At 30.9% G+C, this 20,601-nt stretch overlaps 1 protein-coding gene across 4 annotated transcripts; it reads right to left on the minus strand.

Moving 5' to 3' along the window:
* Positions 1-6,092: 6,092 nt before the first annotated feature.
* On the minus strand, positions 6,093-15,324 carry LOC133822910 (phosphomevalonate kinase, peroxisomal-like). Of its 4 annotated transcripts, none has more exons than XM_062255376.1 (12): positions 15,013-15,324; positions 14,799-14,920; positions 14,548-14,698; positions 14,230-14,324; positions 13,848-13,957; positions 13,678-13,730; positions 13,106-13,450; positions 12,793-12,897; positions 12,270-12,497; positions 10,676-10,798; positions 9,383-9,437; positions 6,093-6,530 (listed from the first exon to the last, which is right to left on the minus strand). In XM_062255376.1, the coding sequence occupies exons 2-12, from the start codon at positions 14,840-14,842 to the stop codon at positions 6,427-6,429; spliced, it is 1,413 nt and encodes a 470-aa protein (XP_062111360.1). In that variant the 5' UTR covers positions 14,843-14,920; positions 15,013-15,324; the 3' UTR covers positions 6,093-6,426. The 4 variants fall into 4 exon arrangements, with proteins under 4 accessions (XP_062111360.1, XP_062111361.1, XP_062111359.1 ...); XM_062255377.1 differs by having other exon boundaries at positions 12,793-12,911; positions 13,138-13,450; positions 14,215-14,324; XM_062255375.1 differs by having other exon boundaries at positions 14,215-14,324.
* Positions 15,325-20,601: the final 5,277 nt, after the last annotated feature.

The raw sequence follows: 20,601 nt of genomic DNA on the forward strand, positions 1-20,601 counted from the left end.
AACAAGGCCTATATGCATACTAATAGTCTTAGTCATACATCTCATATATCCATATAATCATATAAGCATGCTTATCACATAATCATGTATTTAATCATTTAAATCATACATAAACCAAGTATGCCCTCCCAGCATGCTAATCAAGGCCCTTAAGCCTTATTAGTAATTTTGGGTCGTTACATCATCACCATACATCATAAACATGCTTTCTCAATTCAACAAACAATAATCCAAAGCCATAAGGAAGAATATGACAACATCAAAACAACAAACAATAATCCAAGGCCATAATCAAGAATACGACAACAACAATACAACAAAAGGGTTAGGATTCTCCATTACCTCCTCGGTGGTGAATCAAAAACACAAAACTATGATCAATCCCCTCGCACACCTAGGGATTTTTGAAACCCACAACAATGAAAAGAACAATGCTCTTAGAATTAAGAAGAAAAATGATAGCTTATAGGATTCAAAGCACTAATACAAGATCATATACCTAAGGATTTTCAAAAATCCATATTCATTTTCCTCTTCTTTCTTTCTTTCGTTCTTCTCTTTTCTCTTCTATTCTCCTTCTTCTCTCTAGATGGACGGCTAGGGTGTCAAAGCTACTAGGAAGAGGCTTAAGGACCTATTTATAGGTGATTCCTAGGTTAAGGAAAGAAAAAATGAAAATTCAAAGTGGGTTTTTCGTAACCCAAATATCATGTAACTTGATACCCATTTCTGACCTGGTTACACCATGATTTTGGAAAAATACCATTTCTAAAAAGTAGTAGATAATTTAATTATCTTTTTAACAGTATCAAGTTTCCCTAAATCAGACATCTACAATGCAAGTTATCACTATTTTACTAAGGTTGGGTCCAAAGTTATGGAAACTAAAAAAAATGCAACTCTCTTCTTACCATTTGTTTCCCATTTCTCAATAGTGTGAACACAAGACTTCTAGAACATTCCCTCTTTATTTCTCCAATTTTTTATTTTTCTTAATTAATAAAATATTAAATGGAGAATAAAAATTACTATGCATGGAAACTAATGCATGCACATCATGCATACCATGCACATGCACACACACAAGTGTACAAGTGCATCTCTACTAACCATGCACATTGGTGCACACAACCAAACCTCAAAAATTCACAAATAAAATAATTAACAAATTTAAATTCACATAATTTCAACCAAGCAATTCAAACAATTAAAAATAAATTTCTAACACTTTACAATTAATAATAAAATAAAATACACAATTTAATAAAATAAAAACTATTGGTGCGCTACAATATTTCAGTATTCTTAATTGTTTTATAACACGTTATCAACACGATTCTCTAACTATAATCATGTGTAGGTTCAAAACTTTGTCATGGGTATCTAGCGATAATCATTCTTTGGAATTTGAAATTGATGATTCATTCTTCAACCATCATCCCGTGTTGATATCAAAATTCATTATCAAGTCTCTAGTCATCATAGTTCATTGAGGTAAACACATTTTATTGCGAATGTATGTTTATATGATTATCATACTATATGTTTTGATAATAAAAAAATTGCATATGTGAGTTGTTGTTTCACCATTGTGTTAGTATAAGATGGTTTAATGTCTTGTTATCATAAATATGATTATATTCATATATATGTGGTCTTACTATCTCACATATTTAATATTGATTTCCCTATAGTATTTATTTTATATTTATTTATAATGTTTACATTAGAAATTGGAAAGTCTAACATCTATGACATATTGAGAAGAAAATAATTATTTATAGATCTTAATAAGTTATTGCATATATCCTGAAGATTATGCAAAAGTGATATACATCATTATAATTGTTGATTAAGATATATATTATTAACACACACACACATATATATATATACAATATTGAAAATATATATATATATATATGATTGCTAAAGATTTGTGATATTTTAGCAAACATTCGATGAAGTGAATATTTCATATTTGTTAATAATATTACATTTATGAATACAATTAAAGAATATTTAAAATATTTTATGATTGATGCAAGTGGGTACTGATTTTTGAAGTCCCAGAAGTATTTTTTTAGAAAATTGCATCAAAACATAAAATAATGAGAATATAATTAAAGAAAAATGTAAAGATTCAGAAAAATACATTTGATTATTGAATTGAATAGATATCAATTGTACAATGAAGAAATTAACATGTATTTTAATTTCATTGTACATTTAAAATATTTAAACATCATTCTCTGAAGAGAAAGATAGAAAATGAAATTTTATTTTAAAGATTATCCATATTCCATATACTAGCCATGTTATCATATATTTAATGTTTCTTGCGAGAAGCAAGTAATGTCATTTCAATAGTATTCCTTGAAGTGAATTCCTGAAGTGAATGATACTCAAATAATTATTGGTGATAAGAAAAATATAGTCACTACTTATGTCAATTATTCATTGCACATTCCTAGAAGTGAATGTCCAAATTATTGGTATCATAGTAAACTTTGTCATTAGTAAAAATATATACAATTATATTTCTCAAAATGTTATAAAAGCTACAAAAATTATTTGAAAAGGTTCTTGATGAAACCTTAACACAATTGATAGCTAAAGTCAAATGTAATTTTAAGTACCAATTGTACAATTTCTATCTAATTGTGAATGTGGCAAGAAATGACTTATTATATGTACCAATCGTATATTTAAATATATATATATATATATATAATATCAAGTCATAAAAATGTTGAATAATTTATTTCATTGATAAATTTGACCACTTGTTGGAAAGAAATGAGAAAAGGAGAGTGATATATTCATATTATGACTATATCTAATTGGCTACAACAAATATGATTATTATCATTCTGTATTAACTTGAATGAATGATGAAGTTGTTTATATTAAAAAAATAATAATAATTGTGCTTTTAAGCCCACACACCATTGAATAGAGAAAACGGTTAAATATTATGTTGTTGAACATAATATTACAAAAAATTAATAAAGACTTCTGAAGAGTCAATACTATTATATGTTTTGAAGGATATTGAAATTATTTCATTCTCAATTATATAAAAATTAAATTTATAGTGGTTATTTATAACCTGAAAATTTAAGTGAACCTGAAGTTTATTAATTGAATTGTTTTGACATGATCAATCACATGCACTAAAATTTAAATAATTTTCCAAAATTTTAAAGAAGAACCAAAAGATTCTTTTCATTATCAATTGCTATATGGTGCTCAAGGAAAAATTTACATATATATTTCACATGGAAAGTGAAAATAAATTTGACTATTTTGTAGTTTTGAAATAAATGGATATATATTTCAACTAGTTTTCAAATTTTTTGTTTATATTTTATAAAAAGATTTTAACATGTGTAATTTTATTGTTGAATTTATTACTACATGTATAATTTCTAAAAACACAACTAATTAGAATGTTAGTGCATTCATTTCTCAACATTTTCATAATTTTTTATAAGTTGAAATTATATTTCTTCTAAAAATTATTTTGCATTTTGCTATATATAGTTATTTATTTGTTCAATATGTATGGAAAAAAAATTATATTATATTTTGATAACGAATGTTGAATTATATTTCATTTTATTATTGAATCATTGTTGGATTTTTATTGCAACATTTCTTATCGATATGATAGGATTATATGATCATGGACTTACAAAAATTATCTAATTATACATTTACATGACTCATTCTTGAGAATGAAATAAGTTCATAATTGTGATTTATTGAACCTAAAGTTTAATGACTTAATAATATATAGGGGTTTGAAAAAATATTGATTTATTGTGATATATTAAAATCCATACAGGTTATATTAATTTTTAAAAAAAATCTCTCAATCAGGGGGAGAGAAATGCAGTTGGATTGATGAATGTTTAGAAAAATGATCCTTGCACAAAATATGAACCAGAAGTTCAAAAGATAAAATCACACATATATATATATATGGAAGACTTCTAAATGGTTACTACCCATAGATGGGTACTAACAATTATGATGATGTAGAAATATAGTGACTTGGTATAGCAAGTCACCAGTAGGTAAATATTTTTTTTCTATATTAATTTCGAATATAGTTATTTTTTTTCCATAATTAATGGTGTTTTCAACCAATGAGAAACGCTAGCTATATTTAGAAATTTACATGCATTTAAAAAATAAAAAAGTTTACAATATTAAATTTTCATAATAAATACACATTTTTCATCAGGTAACCCTTCCAAAAATTTGAAAAATCAAAATTTATTTTTAGAAATATTAATTAAAAACTATAAATATGGACCACTGATTTTAATCCAATGGTTAATATTAAAGTAACCATCTATGGAAGACTTCTCAATGGTTACTATATCTGTGTGTGTATGCCAACTGCAAATCAATATTATTTAGATTGAGTGAGAATGAGTCTAATAACGCTTGAAGCGTAAGTGTGAAAAGTAGAAATTATGCAAATAAATGTTCATTTGGTTCGTTTTGAAGATGTTGTAAGCAAGAGATACTAATGAAGATACCTTAATATTATAAAGTATAGATAATTTCAACATTAAATAAAAATGGTACTCTAGAAAAAGACTCCCTAAAGAAGTTATAGACATAACAAAGTCGATAACAATTGAAGCCCTTGAAGTTGTTATATAGGTACCTATAAATAATATACATATATTGACAAGTATGTTGAAAATAATGAGATCTCTATAAGTTATGTCAATATGGGAGGAAATCATCATATTATAAATTATTGTCGACTATATTAAATGTTTGCATATGCAATAAACTAATTTGAGATAGCAAGGATCGTGATATTAAATTCGTCGAGAATTATCAACTTATATATAATTTTGGCCAAAATCAAATGACGCAATCCAGGCAGTATAAAATTTACTCACATAAAGTGAAGTAAAACCTGTAGAGGTACAAATAAATATTTGTACGAGAAAATGCAATTCTGATGAGAAGTTTGTATAATTGCACACAAATGAATTATTGTACAAAATTTTCATAGACAAGAGATTGATTAAAATAAGGAATATACATATTGTCATGAGAAAATATAATCAAGATTTGATTATAGCCTGGAGTATATATGTTTTATAGGAATTGATATGGGTCACATAAATGTTGCAACAAAATTATTTATTTGGAGCTCTTAGTAATATGAGAATTTGAAATATGCCTTACCGAAAAAATATTCAAGAAGAATTTAGCATGTCTTAAGAGATAGAGATTCAAAGTCGCGCGCATTATATAACAAAGATCTCTGTATGGATTAAATACATGTAGGTGAATAATTATTTGAAATTACAGGTAAGATTGTCTATGCAATATGAATTATAATTTATACGTTGTAAAAGGCTCCTGAACAAACTCTTATTTTATCTTGTAGATTGAGAATTATTAAATATATTGTTTGTTCATAAATTAAATTATAAGTAGAGAAGTCCCGAAGTACTACACATAGATAAAGAATCATAATGCATATGATCACTTGATGTAGAAATTAAAGAACATGTAATGTTAATGCAACAAATATATGGTCCTGAAGTACCATCTTTATTGCAAATGAAAATTTATTTTATTGAAGATACACTACAAGAAAAAACAGTATTCATAACAATTAAAAACTACTAACCGGGGCTATTGATAACACTTCTGAAAATGCTAACGTAGCCCCTGTTATTAAAAGTCCAGTCTTTTCTATAACAGTTTTTGAATGTTATGTTCGATGTTATCTTAAACTATTCAATAACACATTTTTAGGTGCTATAATATTCAAATAATAACATTTAGATAGAGTTTTTGGTTATAAATTTGAAGTTTAATCTTGTATTTTTTTCATAACAGTTTTCAACTATTACATTTGATTATTTTGATAACATTTTTAGTTTGTTATATTATATAAACCATAACGATTTTTTACGCTTATAATATGTTTTTAAATCATAACATATAGTAATAAAATTTTAAATTTTATTTTGATAAGTATACTTATATGGTTTTTTTTTAATTAAAAGATTTTCATTATTGTATTTTGATAAAAAAAAAATTCAAAATTAATCATAAAATGTAATTCTCAATAGATTGATAAACCATAAGTATTACATTAAACAATAACTAATTCAAACCATGAATGTGTCTACTTCATGAGAACTTAGTTCTAACTTAAGTTTGAAAGCATAACATAATAAAGTTTTATAATCTTGAACAATTTTTACTTCAAAAATGAAAAATAGAAACATTACAAGATACACAAAAGTAAACCATGCGTGAAACTTGCTCCATCCTTCAATTCATCATCCTTTGTGCACTTGCTCCATCTCTCTTCAACAACCTAATCCATTTCCAAATTTAGTCTAAAGCTCTTCCTCTTTTCATTGAGGAGTTTAACTAATTTTCATGTAGGTATGTGTTTTGGCCTCTTTCCTTTTGTAGATGGAGGTGACATATCTTGTACTTGGCAAACTCTTTGACTAGTTTCTGATCAACCGTTTCTATAATTAGTACGAATTTTGATGAGTTACAAAAATCATATATAACAACATATTATCAATTATCACAAAAAAAAAACTTATAATAAAAGTCAGAAAGAAAGAAATAAACAATCATTATTGGCATCAAAGAAATAAAAATTCAAAGTGTCATACTAATAGTAAAAGAGCAAGCATCTCTTGGTCCATTTTTGCCACTTTTATCCTCATATTATTTTATATTTACTTTTTCCACTCCATAAAAATGTAGAATTTTTACATTACATACGACTGTTTTAGTAGCCACTGCCAGCAAAAAATAAATAAATAAAAGACATATGTTGACTAAAAGAATATTCTTAGTGCCAGCACTTAGTCTACTTAGTGACTAAGAGAATATATATATGTGAGGTAGCTTTACATATCCTATGTACTTCTTTGTAGAATTTTTGGTTCCTATAAGTGTATATCTGACAAGTATAGAATGCCAAATTGCTATACTCCTCTTGAAGAGTTTCTTTATACTTTTGGCGGACCCTGACATTTCTCAGTTTCTTTAGTGTAATGGTTTGATTTGAACCCATAAGTAGATCAATAGTATTAGATCACAATAGCTGTCATAGAAAACTCTTGCTTGGAGAACCTAGAAGCAACATGATTTTTCACTGTACAATATTTGCATATTTTGGCAACTTTTCTGTTAACTGTTCAATATTTTATAGAAGTGTATCATTTCTTTATTTGGTTGCTATCATGCATGTATAATTTTGTTTTGTTTTTGAATGTTTGTTTTCATACACATTCCAGCTTAAACTGTTTTCAAATGACTGCACTTTTTAGGCCTTCTTGCTTGGTAACATAATTATTTTTTTGCACCCTGAAAGTCTGGAACAGACATGATTTTGGTTTAAAAAAATAGAATCATGCCTGGATACTATAAATTGCAGCTTATAAGAAAGGCAAAAACTATGTTTGGGAGCCTTCCAAAAATAAGAAAAACAAAACTCCATCGCTATGGATATAAGATATTGTTTTCAACTTCCCGAAAGATAGAGAGAAACAGTAATAAATGTTATATCAAACACCTTTAGGAATGTGCTATAAATGTAAAGTATTTGTATTTGTGGGTATATGTTTTCAACACAAAGTCCATATATGGATGTATCCAGCAATATGTATTTGAGGAATGAACATGCCTACCTAGGACACAAACACAACATTTATTGATCAACGAAATAGTTGTAGAATGAGGGAGATCATACATTGCTTTTACGAAAAATAGAGAAGAATATGTACCAGCAGTTTAAGCTTGAGGGCTTTGGCAGTTTTGATGTCTACTGCTAATTGGTCAGCTAATTCTTGCAAGTTTAGGTGTTTGTGTTGAGAACTGATCTAGAATTTATCGCTGAATTAAATTCAATCGTTTTTGTTGATTTATGGTACTATTCTTTTTTCTGTTATTTGGCTGCTATGATGTTGAGTGTATGTTGTTAGGTATTTATTAAGATTTATTTTTTATTATAAGAAACCAGATTGTATTACAAAGAGATGATGGGAAATCATCCGTATTACAGTCTAGCCACTGCCAGCAAAAACTAAGTAAATAAATAAAAGACATATGTTTTCAAGAGTTCTTCGCTAAAAATACACAAATAAGAAACAACCAATTAATGAGCTGAAGTATAAACTGAAATTTCCATTGATTACAACTTTAAATGTCAAGTGCAACATCTTCTACAATTTACAAAAAACACAACAATAATCAAACTAATATACCCTCACAATCATCTCTAACATATTGTTCATCTTCCACTACATTATATAACCTAGATTCAGTAACTTCAAACATTATAGGCATGAATTCTTGCTCATCATAATTTTCCATGTCATAAAAACCTCTAGGGGGTGCCCTAATCACTTCAGACATTATAGGCATGAATTCTTGTTCTCTTTTTTTTTTATAAATTAACAATTGTTCTTTAATTAAACACAAAAGGCACTAGCTACTAGAACAGACAAAAAACAAATTCCCAATTTTATGTGTGAAAGGGAAGACTATAGCTAGCTAGCTTGATTTGTGTATATTCATACAACGATATTGTACTAAAACAATTTTATATATCATCTTCTCCCATACATACATGCTTTAATATTCTCTTTATTAATATATCACCAAATATATTTTTCTTATTCTATTGTCAATTGATTATATGCTAAAACCTTGAATTAGTGCAGCTATGACGGTATACATTTCTATATTGGAGCAACAAGCAAAGTATGTGGATGCTTTGGAAATTCTCACTGGGAATTTAGGATCTCTGTTAATGATTGAAGTTGATAAACTGCGTATACAGGTACTTTAGAAGATTTCTTTGCACTGTTTGATGTTTTTGGCTTGTCACCTACTCATGAACTTGTGAATATTGGTTATTACATTACATCTTATGAAGCATATTAAATTAAATCTTTCATGTTTACAGAGGTTTAAGAAAATGGATAATTAATATAGGATAATAATATTGATCCTCTAATCTTTTTATAGGTGTATACAAAAGGGATACTAATCTTTTGAAGTTTATTAGATATACATCAAATAACTATCAGAAAACATTCCAGCCATATTTATTAATCAACCATCAATCATTATCAATTCAAAATATTCAAACAACACACAAGTTTTCTTCCTTATCTTGCCGCAGCACACAAATTTCTCAGAACCTACTTCACTAATACACACAAGTTCTCAACCTTCCGTTATCACCGCAACACACAATAATAATAATATCAGAACCTACTTAACTATGGATGAATATCTAAGATATTCAAACTCCTCTAACATTTGCAAAGTATTTTAACAAAAATAAAAGAAAACATACCTCTTGCAAATTGCTGCAAATAAAGTTCCCTCCAATTTGAAATCCAATGAAGCCACTAAAATGAAAGCAAAATTACATACCAATTAATAAACTATCAACATCATTCGACCTTTAATTAGGAGTCATCATTAAAAAAAATTACAACTCTTACAACCAAGAAACTATCCAAACCCACTATAGAGTCCTTGGAAACTAGAGCTCACAAAATAAAAAGAACAACAAAAATCTTAAATACAACGACAAGAGGCAGCAAAAGCAGCAGAAAAACTAATAGCAAAGGCCAACAATAATGCAACAGTTTGAAATAAAACCAACAATAAAAAGAAAAGCAGACACAACACACATAGAAAGAACAAAAAACCAAAAACAGTTTGTATTCCAATTTAAAAGGATGAAAAAAAATCAGATTTATTATCAATACAAATAAGGGAAATGATAAATCCATGAAAGTTTGTTCTATCTTGAGCATTTTCTCTACAATAATGAATACCTTGAAAGTGAAAAAATAGCCAAATGAATCAAACCTAGCTGAGATGAAAATATGAGATCCCTTTATAAATGCCTCAGTTCCCCAAATGGTAACAAAAATAAAAGCAGGGTCAAGAAAACACACAAGGACCCACATTCCCCAAAAGCTATTACAGCCAATGAAGAAGAGTGATATTGGTTCATTATCAATGGTTCAATGGAAATAGATATTAAAAATGATAGGTTCATATACAGTTGCTTTACCACCATGGATTGTCTTGACTCTTGAGACCAATTTTATTCCCATATAAGCCTTTCAATGAATACTAATAATAGCAAGTAGAAAAGAAAATGCAGAGAACACCTCTTTGATTAAACAGACCAACAATCAAATTCAACAAGAGTGGGATGGAGTGAAGAAAAGAGAAGCCCTTAGATGGTTTAGCAGCAAAAGTAAGTAAACTTTGATACCTCTGCCTCAGCCTTGTTATCATGAATACACTAAGTTCCAAAAACTTTTCAACAGCATTATAGTATTATGCAATTAAGTACTTAAATACCATCTTCTGTGAAAAAAAAAATCAAGCACCATCCATATATGTTCTATGGACCAAGACATATATGACATTTGTGTGTAACGGTGTATCCATTTGTATATGTGCTGTTTGTTGACTTGAAAGTTTAACATGAATAAAGTTGTACACTTTTGTTTGGTGATTTCTTACTAAAACAGTTAAAAGTGGAATAATAAATATAAAGCTATACTGAAACCCTAACTGTAACAATTGAACTGACTAGAATACAATCAAAGACAGATCAATTTACCGGAATGCCTGCAGCCTCGCCCATCTGACGCATATGATACCGGATCCCAAGCATAGCAACTCTGGCGCCTAATAAAGCTTTGGCAATGACCTCTTGACTTTGTTGAGTGGCTTGCTCCATCCACTATCACACGTGTAAATTTTTTTGAAGGACGACTAAGTTTTAGTAAGAATGAACTGACATACAAACAACATGCAACATCCAATATGATATTGACATAATCAACAAAAAAACTTTCTAACATTCAAATAGAGGACGATGAAAAAAATCTCCCTGAAAATAACATTATATAGTTTGCTTCATGAAATTCAAACAAGACTTATAAATCATCATAAAGCAGTTTTGGATGTCTAAAATCATCAAGTAAATAAATTTAGTCTGAATGCTGCCCCAAAAGTTTTTGTAACCTCTTATTCAACAGTAGAAACAATTAATGTGACGATCTTTCATCTCATTTTTCATTCTTAAGAATATCTCTGGTGTACTTCAATTATCAGGAAACAACTTTGATACAACAATGAAAATGGCTCTGATGAAAATATAACTAAATGAAGTGCAGATAAAGCACAAACCAGCACAAAGGGGTATACCTTTCTGTCACCCCTAAAATCAAAAATAAAACACACATCCAAATGAACTGGCAAAATACAAATGTAGCACTGTATAACACTACTTAAATCATAATGTTGTTAATTTTCTTTTCTTTTTCTTTAAAAAAAAAAAAAACAAATGGAGAATGTTGCATTCAGATGACCATTTTAACATACCCGGTGGGCACAATATTATCTCTTCACAAACGTGATTTGCATTTTATTAATGAAACCTAAATGCAAAATATATGTATATACACTGAAATTGTATATATCAGAGAGCTTTTAAGTATGTAATTTACAATTACTATATTTTCACGGCAAAATTTTAAGTGACGCCCACCACAAAAACCAATCAATATTTGAGAATTCAGTACTCTTCACCACAACATATGGTTACCGATACTTGAAAGTAGCATCTCTATTTGAAAAGAAAAAAAAAATACAAAAAATGAAAAAGAAATCTACAAATTTTCTTTTCGAGCCTTATAAACCAAAAATCATGATTGTGGAGATAAACTGTTTCTCATTAGGTTAGAAATAACCGCAATAAGTGAAACAAAAGAAAATTGGTGGAGGTACCAGCAGCAATATTTCTTTTTAAAACTCAAGGTGTTGAACTTCAGAATTAAAACATTCTGACTCATATATGTTTACTTTTTAACAACCTTTAAATTGTCAAAAATTGCGTCCAAGCATTCTCAGGACAGATTTGTTTCCAAATGTGAATAAACAAGAAGCACTATATATTTCATAAAAGCTATACTTGGTTACCATTGAAGACAAAGTTTGTCTGTTTTTTAATTCTTTTTTCAGGTTAATGGAACCAACCAAGATGAAAATGTAAATTTTTTTGCTCAAATATAATTTCCCCAGAAAAGTTTCAGCCAGTGGAAATTTCAGCTATAAAATTGATTTCTATCAATATTTTCAGTTCTCTTTCAAAAAAAAAAAAAAAAAACAAGAAAAGAAAAGAAAAGATAAAAGAGCAGCTCGATTCATACCTTTTCAGGTTTAAGTGAGCCGCAGCTGTTAATTAGTTTCTTATATTCATCCCAGTGTTCTTCTGCTAATTTACATAATGTATTTAACTGTGTTTCAAGTGTAGAATTAGCCTCTGACAACTTTGTCCATGTTTCCTGTGATTTTTCGGGGTTAGACTTCTGCCATTTTTTAACAGCACCTACCATTGATGGTGTAGATGATCCTCCAGTTCCTGGTTCTCCAAGTAACTGTAAAAGCACCAATCACTTAAGGGACAAGACTCACAAGAGCTGCATCTCTTTTTAGCAAAAAGCTTTCAAAGGTGCACATCAATGCTATAAACCAAAATCACAGGATCCAAAATGCAACCAAAATCCATTTACAACAATCAATTAAATAAACATGAGTAACGATTCCAACTAATAAGACTGATTTAGAGAGTTAAAAAAGTAGTACATCATCATGGGAAAACTGAAAATTAATATTAATAGATTAAATACACCTCAAATAGCAACAAGTGGATAGTATAAAACGCATGCTTACAAGATTCATTAATGGTGGCAAGGATAGCTTTGTCCTCTCATGGTCCCATTTTCCTTTTAAAATTTCGATAACCACTTCTCCTAGGGGAGCACCTTTTATGGCAACCTGCAATATAAGAACTAGAAATTTACATGTGATGTTTGTTATTCTAAAAGGATGAAATTGCATTTTAAATTCTGTATCTTTTCATATAAATGTTTGTTAGAACAAAAAATTTGTAACAATGACATATTCCCTTATGAAATTAACGAGCAGCAACAGGTTTGTTTGTGGAAAGATGAGACAAGATAAAGACCTGAGCAGAAGAGATTACTTCTGGTGAAAAATGGACATAACGATGGCTACCATAAACTACAGAGCTAACATCAAATCCACTGGCAACTTTCCCCTGTGCAATGCAATGAGCAGTTTGAGCTATAATATGCACCACATCCAGATCTGCAGTGCCCTTCACGTAAGCAAGATCAACAACTCCTAGGTAATGAAGCAAAGCAGCAACCACCGAAGATGTCATAGCAGTAGATGAACCCAATCCAGTTTTTGCAACTTCTGGCTTGCTATTTTCTCTGCTGGATTCCCCAGAATTGAAAGTAATTGATGCAAAAGGAGGAAGAGCAGCCAATGATTCAGGCAACAAAGGGAGTCCACGTGCTTCAATCTACAACCAACAAGCCTCATTAACATCTTCAATTAGATTCATAAAATAATTTAGAGAAAAAGCACCCTAATAAATTTTAGCAGCATGTTGAAATGTGCTCAAAGGTTATGTCCGATGATTTTGTAAATTATGGATTTGACAATATCAAGAAAACGTGTTCATTAACCATACCAAGCACTGACAGGAAGAAAACCATGTAATATATAGAACACTGAAAAGGTAATTACCTGATTCCGATATGAATAAAAGTCATTGCTACCTAAAATGGTGATATCAAGACCTTCATGAAAAATCAAGATGAAATATCAGAATCTTGGTGTTCTCATAACGTTCCAGTTGGTAAAAAGGTAAGCTATGGGGGGGGGGGGGGGGGGGGGGGGGAGAAAGTAAAAATTACCTTGCAGTAGTAGTTCTTGTAACACTTCCTTCCTGTCCTTGTCAGCTGTAGCATATGCAGCTGCCACAAAGTACTGCACTGCTTGCTCCACAAAAGGGTTCCCCGACTCCCTGAATTTTTAATCATGATATAGTGAGTGAGATCTTCATGATTTAATTAACAATTTAATGCTAGTTGACTGATAATTCTATTAGCGGCACTTAGTAACAAAGCAGAGTGGGGGATGATCATTCAAAGTTGACATCTTTGAACCAGAGCCAGTTTTCTCTGTGATCGTATAACCAGTGAGATGACAATGAGATATATAGCCATGTTTAGATTTTAAAAAAAAACTAATTAAGCAAATAAAATACAAACTTAACATTACCTAGTATAAACTTGCCTTGAAACACTCTGAAGCGTCAGATTTTTCATTGACAACTTATACATGCTTTCTCTATTAAGCTGAGGAGATGTCACTTTCACATCTGTCCATGCCTGGAAACAATTTAACACTCTTGAACAAAGGGAAGCCATACACAATATGAACCGATACCAAGGCTAGTCCTAAAACTTTGCAGAACTCAGGCAACCAGTGAGTCAAAAATCGCAATAGATGTAAAATTCATCATAGGGCTTTGATTATTTAGTATCACTCATAGCAGAAAATTAAGAAGTAGATTGTGGATCCATTGCCACAGCTAATCAATATTAGACTCACCCAGGCCCAACTATCAGGCTTAATTTCTTCGAGAAGAGGTTTAACAATGGCGTAGAAACGAGCGCTTGTACTGAGAACAAGCCCTGGATTCGGTCTCTCCAAAATAAGATATCCCCCAGTCATCAAAACCTTGCCAGGAGCAGAAACAACCCTGCACCGAAAGACAGCCATTATTTTTCTTTTATGATTTGAAATCTAAATTGAAAAGGAAAATGGAGGAGACAAAACCAAACCATAGTTCAAACTCTCACCTGGTTTCTGTACAGGTAAATATATTCTGGTGTAAGTTCCACATACTTGCCCTTCATGATTCCAGTTGGACCTCCCCTGAAATCATACAATACGCTGCCTTTAGCACGCTCCTGCAAGTAATCTACCAGGAAGCATAGAATGAATGAACTCAACCATACTGGATGGACACTATTAACTGCAAGAAAACGAATTATGATAACAAAAAATTCTCACCAAAAATTCCAGAAATGTCATTGTGCCCTCCAGGTGCCTGGCCTCCCGACAAAACGACCCCAATTTTCAACTTTTTCTGCGAATCGTTAGAGTCAGAATCGCTCGGCACCACCAAGGCAGATGGCTGGCCGGAAAGTTGACTTCGTGAGGCAGAGATGAGTTGAGAAGACTTCGTGAGGCGGAGAGGGCAGAGTGACGAGACGAGAGTAAGACTTCGTGAGGTGGAGAGGGCGGAGAGACGAGACGAGAGTGAGAGATGGAGGCTGAGAGAAATCTTTTGGGTAACTTGGATTTAGGGAATTTGGCAGATGAGACTAAAAAAAATAATTTCATTTTGGCGCCTGAGGTTTATTCATATGGCGCCAAAATATGTTCCGTGTGTTTTTAATCCCCCACCAATAATAGCACTTCTAAATATATGCTATTCTTTAATGTAATATATACTAAAAATTCTTGTATATTCATTAATGTGTTCATATTTAAATTTCAAATTTTGGGTTGAACATAATCATATATAATGAATATCCACAAATATGATGCATATTTCTAACATTATTGATATGATATGATAATGAACAATGTTACATATACATGAATGATCTAATATGTTTGATAAATATTGATGTTCCATTCCATGCACATGCTCTGGATGAGTTATAGTAAATATGTAGTCATAGATAACTTATGGTGCTATTTAAAAGTGGTGATTTATAATTACAATGAAAATCATATGAGATAGCAGATCACCAAAGTTACCATGTATATTTGCATGAGGGGGAGATATATACGTGTTGCACTCTTTTTCCCTTACTTTAGGTTTTGTCCCACTGGGTTTTCTTGACAAGGTTTTTAACGAGGCAACTTTAAATCATGCTGAGATACTTGCAATTCATGAGGCTAGTGGAGAATGTGTGACTGAGATCAACGAAACAACATATTCGAGGAACATGTGGATTATCACACAATAAAGAAGTACCAAAAATTCTCTATGGCGATAATGATATTACATTAAATGAGATAGATTTGAATACATTTCATTAAAGTTCTTCTTTACACACGATCTTAAAAAAAAAAGTGGTGATATTGATGCTCAACAAGTTCGATCAAGTAACAATCTTGCAGTCTTATTCATAAAGTCATTACCAACATCAACGTTCTAGAAGATGGTACATAAAATCGGAATGTGTTGATTTAAAGATATACAAGAATGTCAAAATGCGTTGATTCCCTTGACCGAGTTTTTTTCCCACTTGGTTTTTATGGCAAGGATTTTAATGAGCCCGGAATTATGGACATACAATGGGGAGTATTATAAATATTATTAATATATACATATATGGATATCCAAAATAATAGAGAATCCTCTTAGTCAAATATTATAATAATTGATAATTACAAGAATACCCAAAGTTGAATATCAACATTAATTTTTTATTGTATTTGTGGTTCTTACATGATTTCTTAGTTCATATTTATTTGTATAAATAAGGTTCAATCCTCATTGAAATAATACACAAGAATTCTACTCTTTCTATTACTCTATCTATTTATTTTCTTTATACTTTATATTTCAATATTCTTAATAGTTTATAACAAACTTAATATTGTTTCTCACTATTCTCGCCCTTTGGATGCTTAACTATTAGTACTCGTAGTTTATGAAAGTCTCTCGCTCATGCTCATACCTTTATTCATTTTGTATTTCTTTATTTTATATCAAGTATGGTATGATGATATACTACATTTCATTTCTCTTGATTCATGATTTAGTATAATAAAAAGTAAAACAAAGTTTTATATAAAAAAATATACGTATTTTCATTTATATACGTATTTATTATAAGTGCAAGTATTATTGTACAAGTAATTATGTATATGTTGTGTAAAAGGTTTTGAGTTTTAAATATGTTCATGAAAGACCTTTAGATTTAGGTAAATTGAATGCGGATAGAATTGCCTATGTGATAGAAAATTATTGTGCTAAATTTGGCAATTTTATTACAATTAAGGGTATTCACAGTTGAGGCAGTGAACTATTTTGCTAATTTATTAGATGACACTATATATATGGTTCGAGTAATTTTCCAAATAGTAATCATACTACATAGACCTCAAACCGCATTACAGTACACCATCTATTGTCTGGAGGTTCACGAAGCCGGATGGTCTTTCTATAAAGTTTGTACTGTTTCCTATCCTAAGCAAAAAAAAAAAAAATCGTCCAATTAATATATCAAACACTACTTCTCATGCATGAACCAGAAAAATATTAATATATTATCTTAAAACTAACTTATATGGGAAGCACAAAAACTATTAATTTATTAAAATATGTGTTTAGGGGAATGATTTTCCCTAATAAACTAGGAGATGTAAATTAACCAAAACGCACCGTTTTATTGAATAGTTTGAGAAAAGTTGGAATGAAAGAAGACGAGCTCAAAATGAGCTCAATGCATAATAGAGCTCCAAATGAGCACACCGAAGAGCAGAGCTAAGAAGTGAGCTCATAGAAGAACAGAGCCCAGAATAAACTCATCAAAGAAAAGAACTAGCAAGAGCATATTCATTGAGTAGAGTTTGACAGAGCTTGTTTATTTTGATGAGCTCTTAGCTCAATGTGATTGAACAGATTGATGAGCTATGAGGTTAATGTGATTGCACAAATTGATGAGCTCTGAACTCAATGTGATTGAACAGATTGATGAGCTCTGAGCTCAATGTGATTGAACAAATTGATGAGCTATGAGCTCAATGTGATTGCATAGATTGTTGAGCTCTGAGCTCAATGTGATTGAATAGATTGATGAGCTCTGAGCTCAATGTGATTGAACAGATTGGTGAGCTCTAAGGGTAATGTGATTGAATAGATTGATGAGCTCGGAGCTCAATGTGATTGTACAGATTGATGTGCTCTGAGCTTAATGTGGTTGAATAGATTGATGAGCTTTGAGCTCAATGTGATTGAACAAATTGATGAGCTTTGAGCTCAAAGTAGATGGATTGCACGAAGAGTTTAAGTATGAATTTGAGTGAAAGGATCGATGAGCATCTGAGCTCATGATGTGAAGATGAGAAAAAGTCAAGAAGAAAGCTAGTAAAGCAAGGCACGTGGATCAATCACGATAATCTTCTATAACCTTATTCTTTGACATTTCTCTATAAATAGTAGAAGAGGGACCAAATTTTGGGACCTTGACCTTTAGGGGAGTAAAAGTTTGAATAGATTGAAGATTGAGAGGGAAAGCATTGTGGTGACTTAAGCATCAGACTGTCTTTTGCAGGTACACGTCTTATATTTTCTCTACTCACTCCATTGAAGAACACATTTACTCCATTGGCCTTGCCAATGGAATGTGTAAGTTATTGGTGATCTTCATCAACAATGGAACAATCTCACATTCATAAACATGAGAAATTAATGGAAAATATTGGGGAAGATTTTGACCTAAATAATTGGCGTCGTCTGTGGGAAAAGAACAAGAAAACAATGTGCAGTAATGATAGAACTAATAATAAAAGTATCTTGATTACTATTGACCTTTGTGTCTTTGAAAAATTGAATGGTGACTAGTAAAGCAATGAACATGCCTCGTTCAAAAACACAGCTGGAAGAGGATGCAAGAATGTCATCGCAAATAGACTAAATGCAAGAGCTACACAAAGTGATGCAATTTATGCGGCAAATGAAAGAGCAAGACGGTGCAAGACTCCGACAGGTCGAGGAGTAATGACAACAAGCAGAGGATCAGCACCAAATATGAATAGAAGAGATGGTCACGTAGCAAGCCAAGTTGATGGCGGAATTAACCATGACGAGGAGAGAAAAAGATATCCACAAAGGGCATACTAAAGCCATTACGACAGGAGTAACTGATGAAACTCAACCGAAAGCAAACCCGAAGCTACTAGAAATGGAGTAAGATGTCCTAGAGATTTATGAAGAGGATGGACAAAAGTCATCCCAGAAAGAAAAGGAGCAAAGTGGAGTACACACTACAAAAAAGACGGAGACGCAAAATGCTCAGAAACAGTCTCAAGCCCGACAATCGCCATCGACGCCTGTGATACCATCCGATTGGAAAGAGCAAATGATGAAAGAAGTCCTCAACAAGCTGAACGTTGTGAGTACCGAGAGTTCGATGGATATGGCCAACGAAGCTATCTGTAGTGCACCAAATGTTTTTTATTTTATTTATTTTAAATTTTGTGCTTTAATTTATTTAATTGTTAAGTGTTGTGAATTATTTTATTTATTTGTTTGTTTAATTTAAATGTTAGAATTGTTTGGTAGAATTTTGTGAATTTAATTGTTAGGTGTTATTTATTTATTTATTTTAAAAATGTGAATTATTGAGTTTTGGTTGAATGCACTAAGGTGCATGATAGGTAATAATGCACCCTAGTTATTGAGTGTGTGCATGTCCATGGTTTCATGGTGCACATGTGTATAGTTTTCTACACACTTTGTAGTTTCCTTTTATTATATTTATTTATTAAATTAATTAGAAAAAAAATAAGAAAGGGAAACAAGAGGGTGGACGGCATAGTGTGAATTGGAGGATTTGATTTTTCCATTTATTTTGCCAATTAAATAAATTAGAATAAAGGGGAATAGGCACCATTAGGAAACTTACCATTTTGTTTATTAGGTTATTTTTTGCCAATTTAGAATAAAAAGGGAAGAGGAAAAAGAAGAGGCCATTATACACCATTGGTGTCGTCGGCCTAAGGAGAAGAAGAGAGAGAGAGTGGCGAGTTAAAGAGAGAAAGGGAGAGAGAGGCTTCCATTTTTCTAGAGAGAAGAATGAGAAAGTAAGGAGAAAATGTGAAGGGAGAAGAAGAAAAGGAAGAAGGCTCGAGGTCTCAAAGGTATGGGTTTGGATTTTGGTTTTCTTCCTTCTTCTTCTTGGTTCTAGTCTAATGGAATTCATTTGGTGGTGCTAGGTTCTAACCTCACTAGAGCATAGGGTTTGTTGTTAGGGTTTCAGCCAACAAGAGGATAAGGGTGTTTGATTTCTTAATGTTGATCTATGTGATATTTGGTTGTTTGGTCTAAGTTTTGATGGTAACTATAAGGTATTGGAGGCTAGCAAACAAGAGGGTGACCATAACTATTTTGAGTTCTTGATTTCTATCAAGAGAAGTATTGGATTTCCCCCTCAATTTATTGGTTATAGTTATTTTATGTTGTTATTTGGAGATATCATGGCTGAAAGTGGGTTGTGTTTTTGGTAGGATATTATGTTTGTGTTGATTGATATCGAGGGATGTTTTCAAAGAAATCATGTTTTGATATAAAGCTAATGATTTGGTTATTTTTGGTCTTGATGAATGTGTTGCATTATTGTTATGATGGCTCGATGAGAAGCATGTGTTGATAATACTTGTGAAGTTTTGCTTATGTTTCTTTTGATGTTTCTATGATTTTGGTCATGATATTTGGGAAATAGGAACATGCTAGGTTTAATATGAAAACATATATGGATATTGGTATTTTATGTTATTGATGCATGTTTATCATTATTAATTTATTTGATGGCATGTATATACTCATTAGAAATATAATAGGGTGTTTGTAAGATTTTA

Source organism: Humulus lupulus, chromosome 3 (genome assembly GCF_963169125.1).
Source record: "Humulus lupulus chromosome 3, drHumLupu1.1, whole genome shotgun sequence".
Classification (NCBI taxonomy): domain Eukaryota; kingdom Viridiplantae; phylum Streptophyta; class Magnoliopsida; order Rosales; family Cannabaceae; genus Humulus; species Humulus lupulus.

Bases quoted from the DNA above. Each gene is read 5' to 3' on its own strand.
- LOC133822910 (XM_062255375.1), bottom strand. From the start codon at position 14,842: ATGTGGAACTTACACCAGAATATATTTACCTGTACAGAAACCAG. The intron at 14,699-14,798 runs GTGAGAGTTTGA...CTTTCGGTGCAG, and splicing joins TTTACCTGTACAGAAACCAG to GGTTGTTTCTGCTCCTGGCA. The intron at 12,498-12,792 runs GTAAGCATGCGT...GTGCTTTTACAG, and splicing joins TGCCACCATTAATGAATCTT to TTACTTGGAGAACCAGGAAC.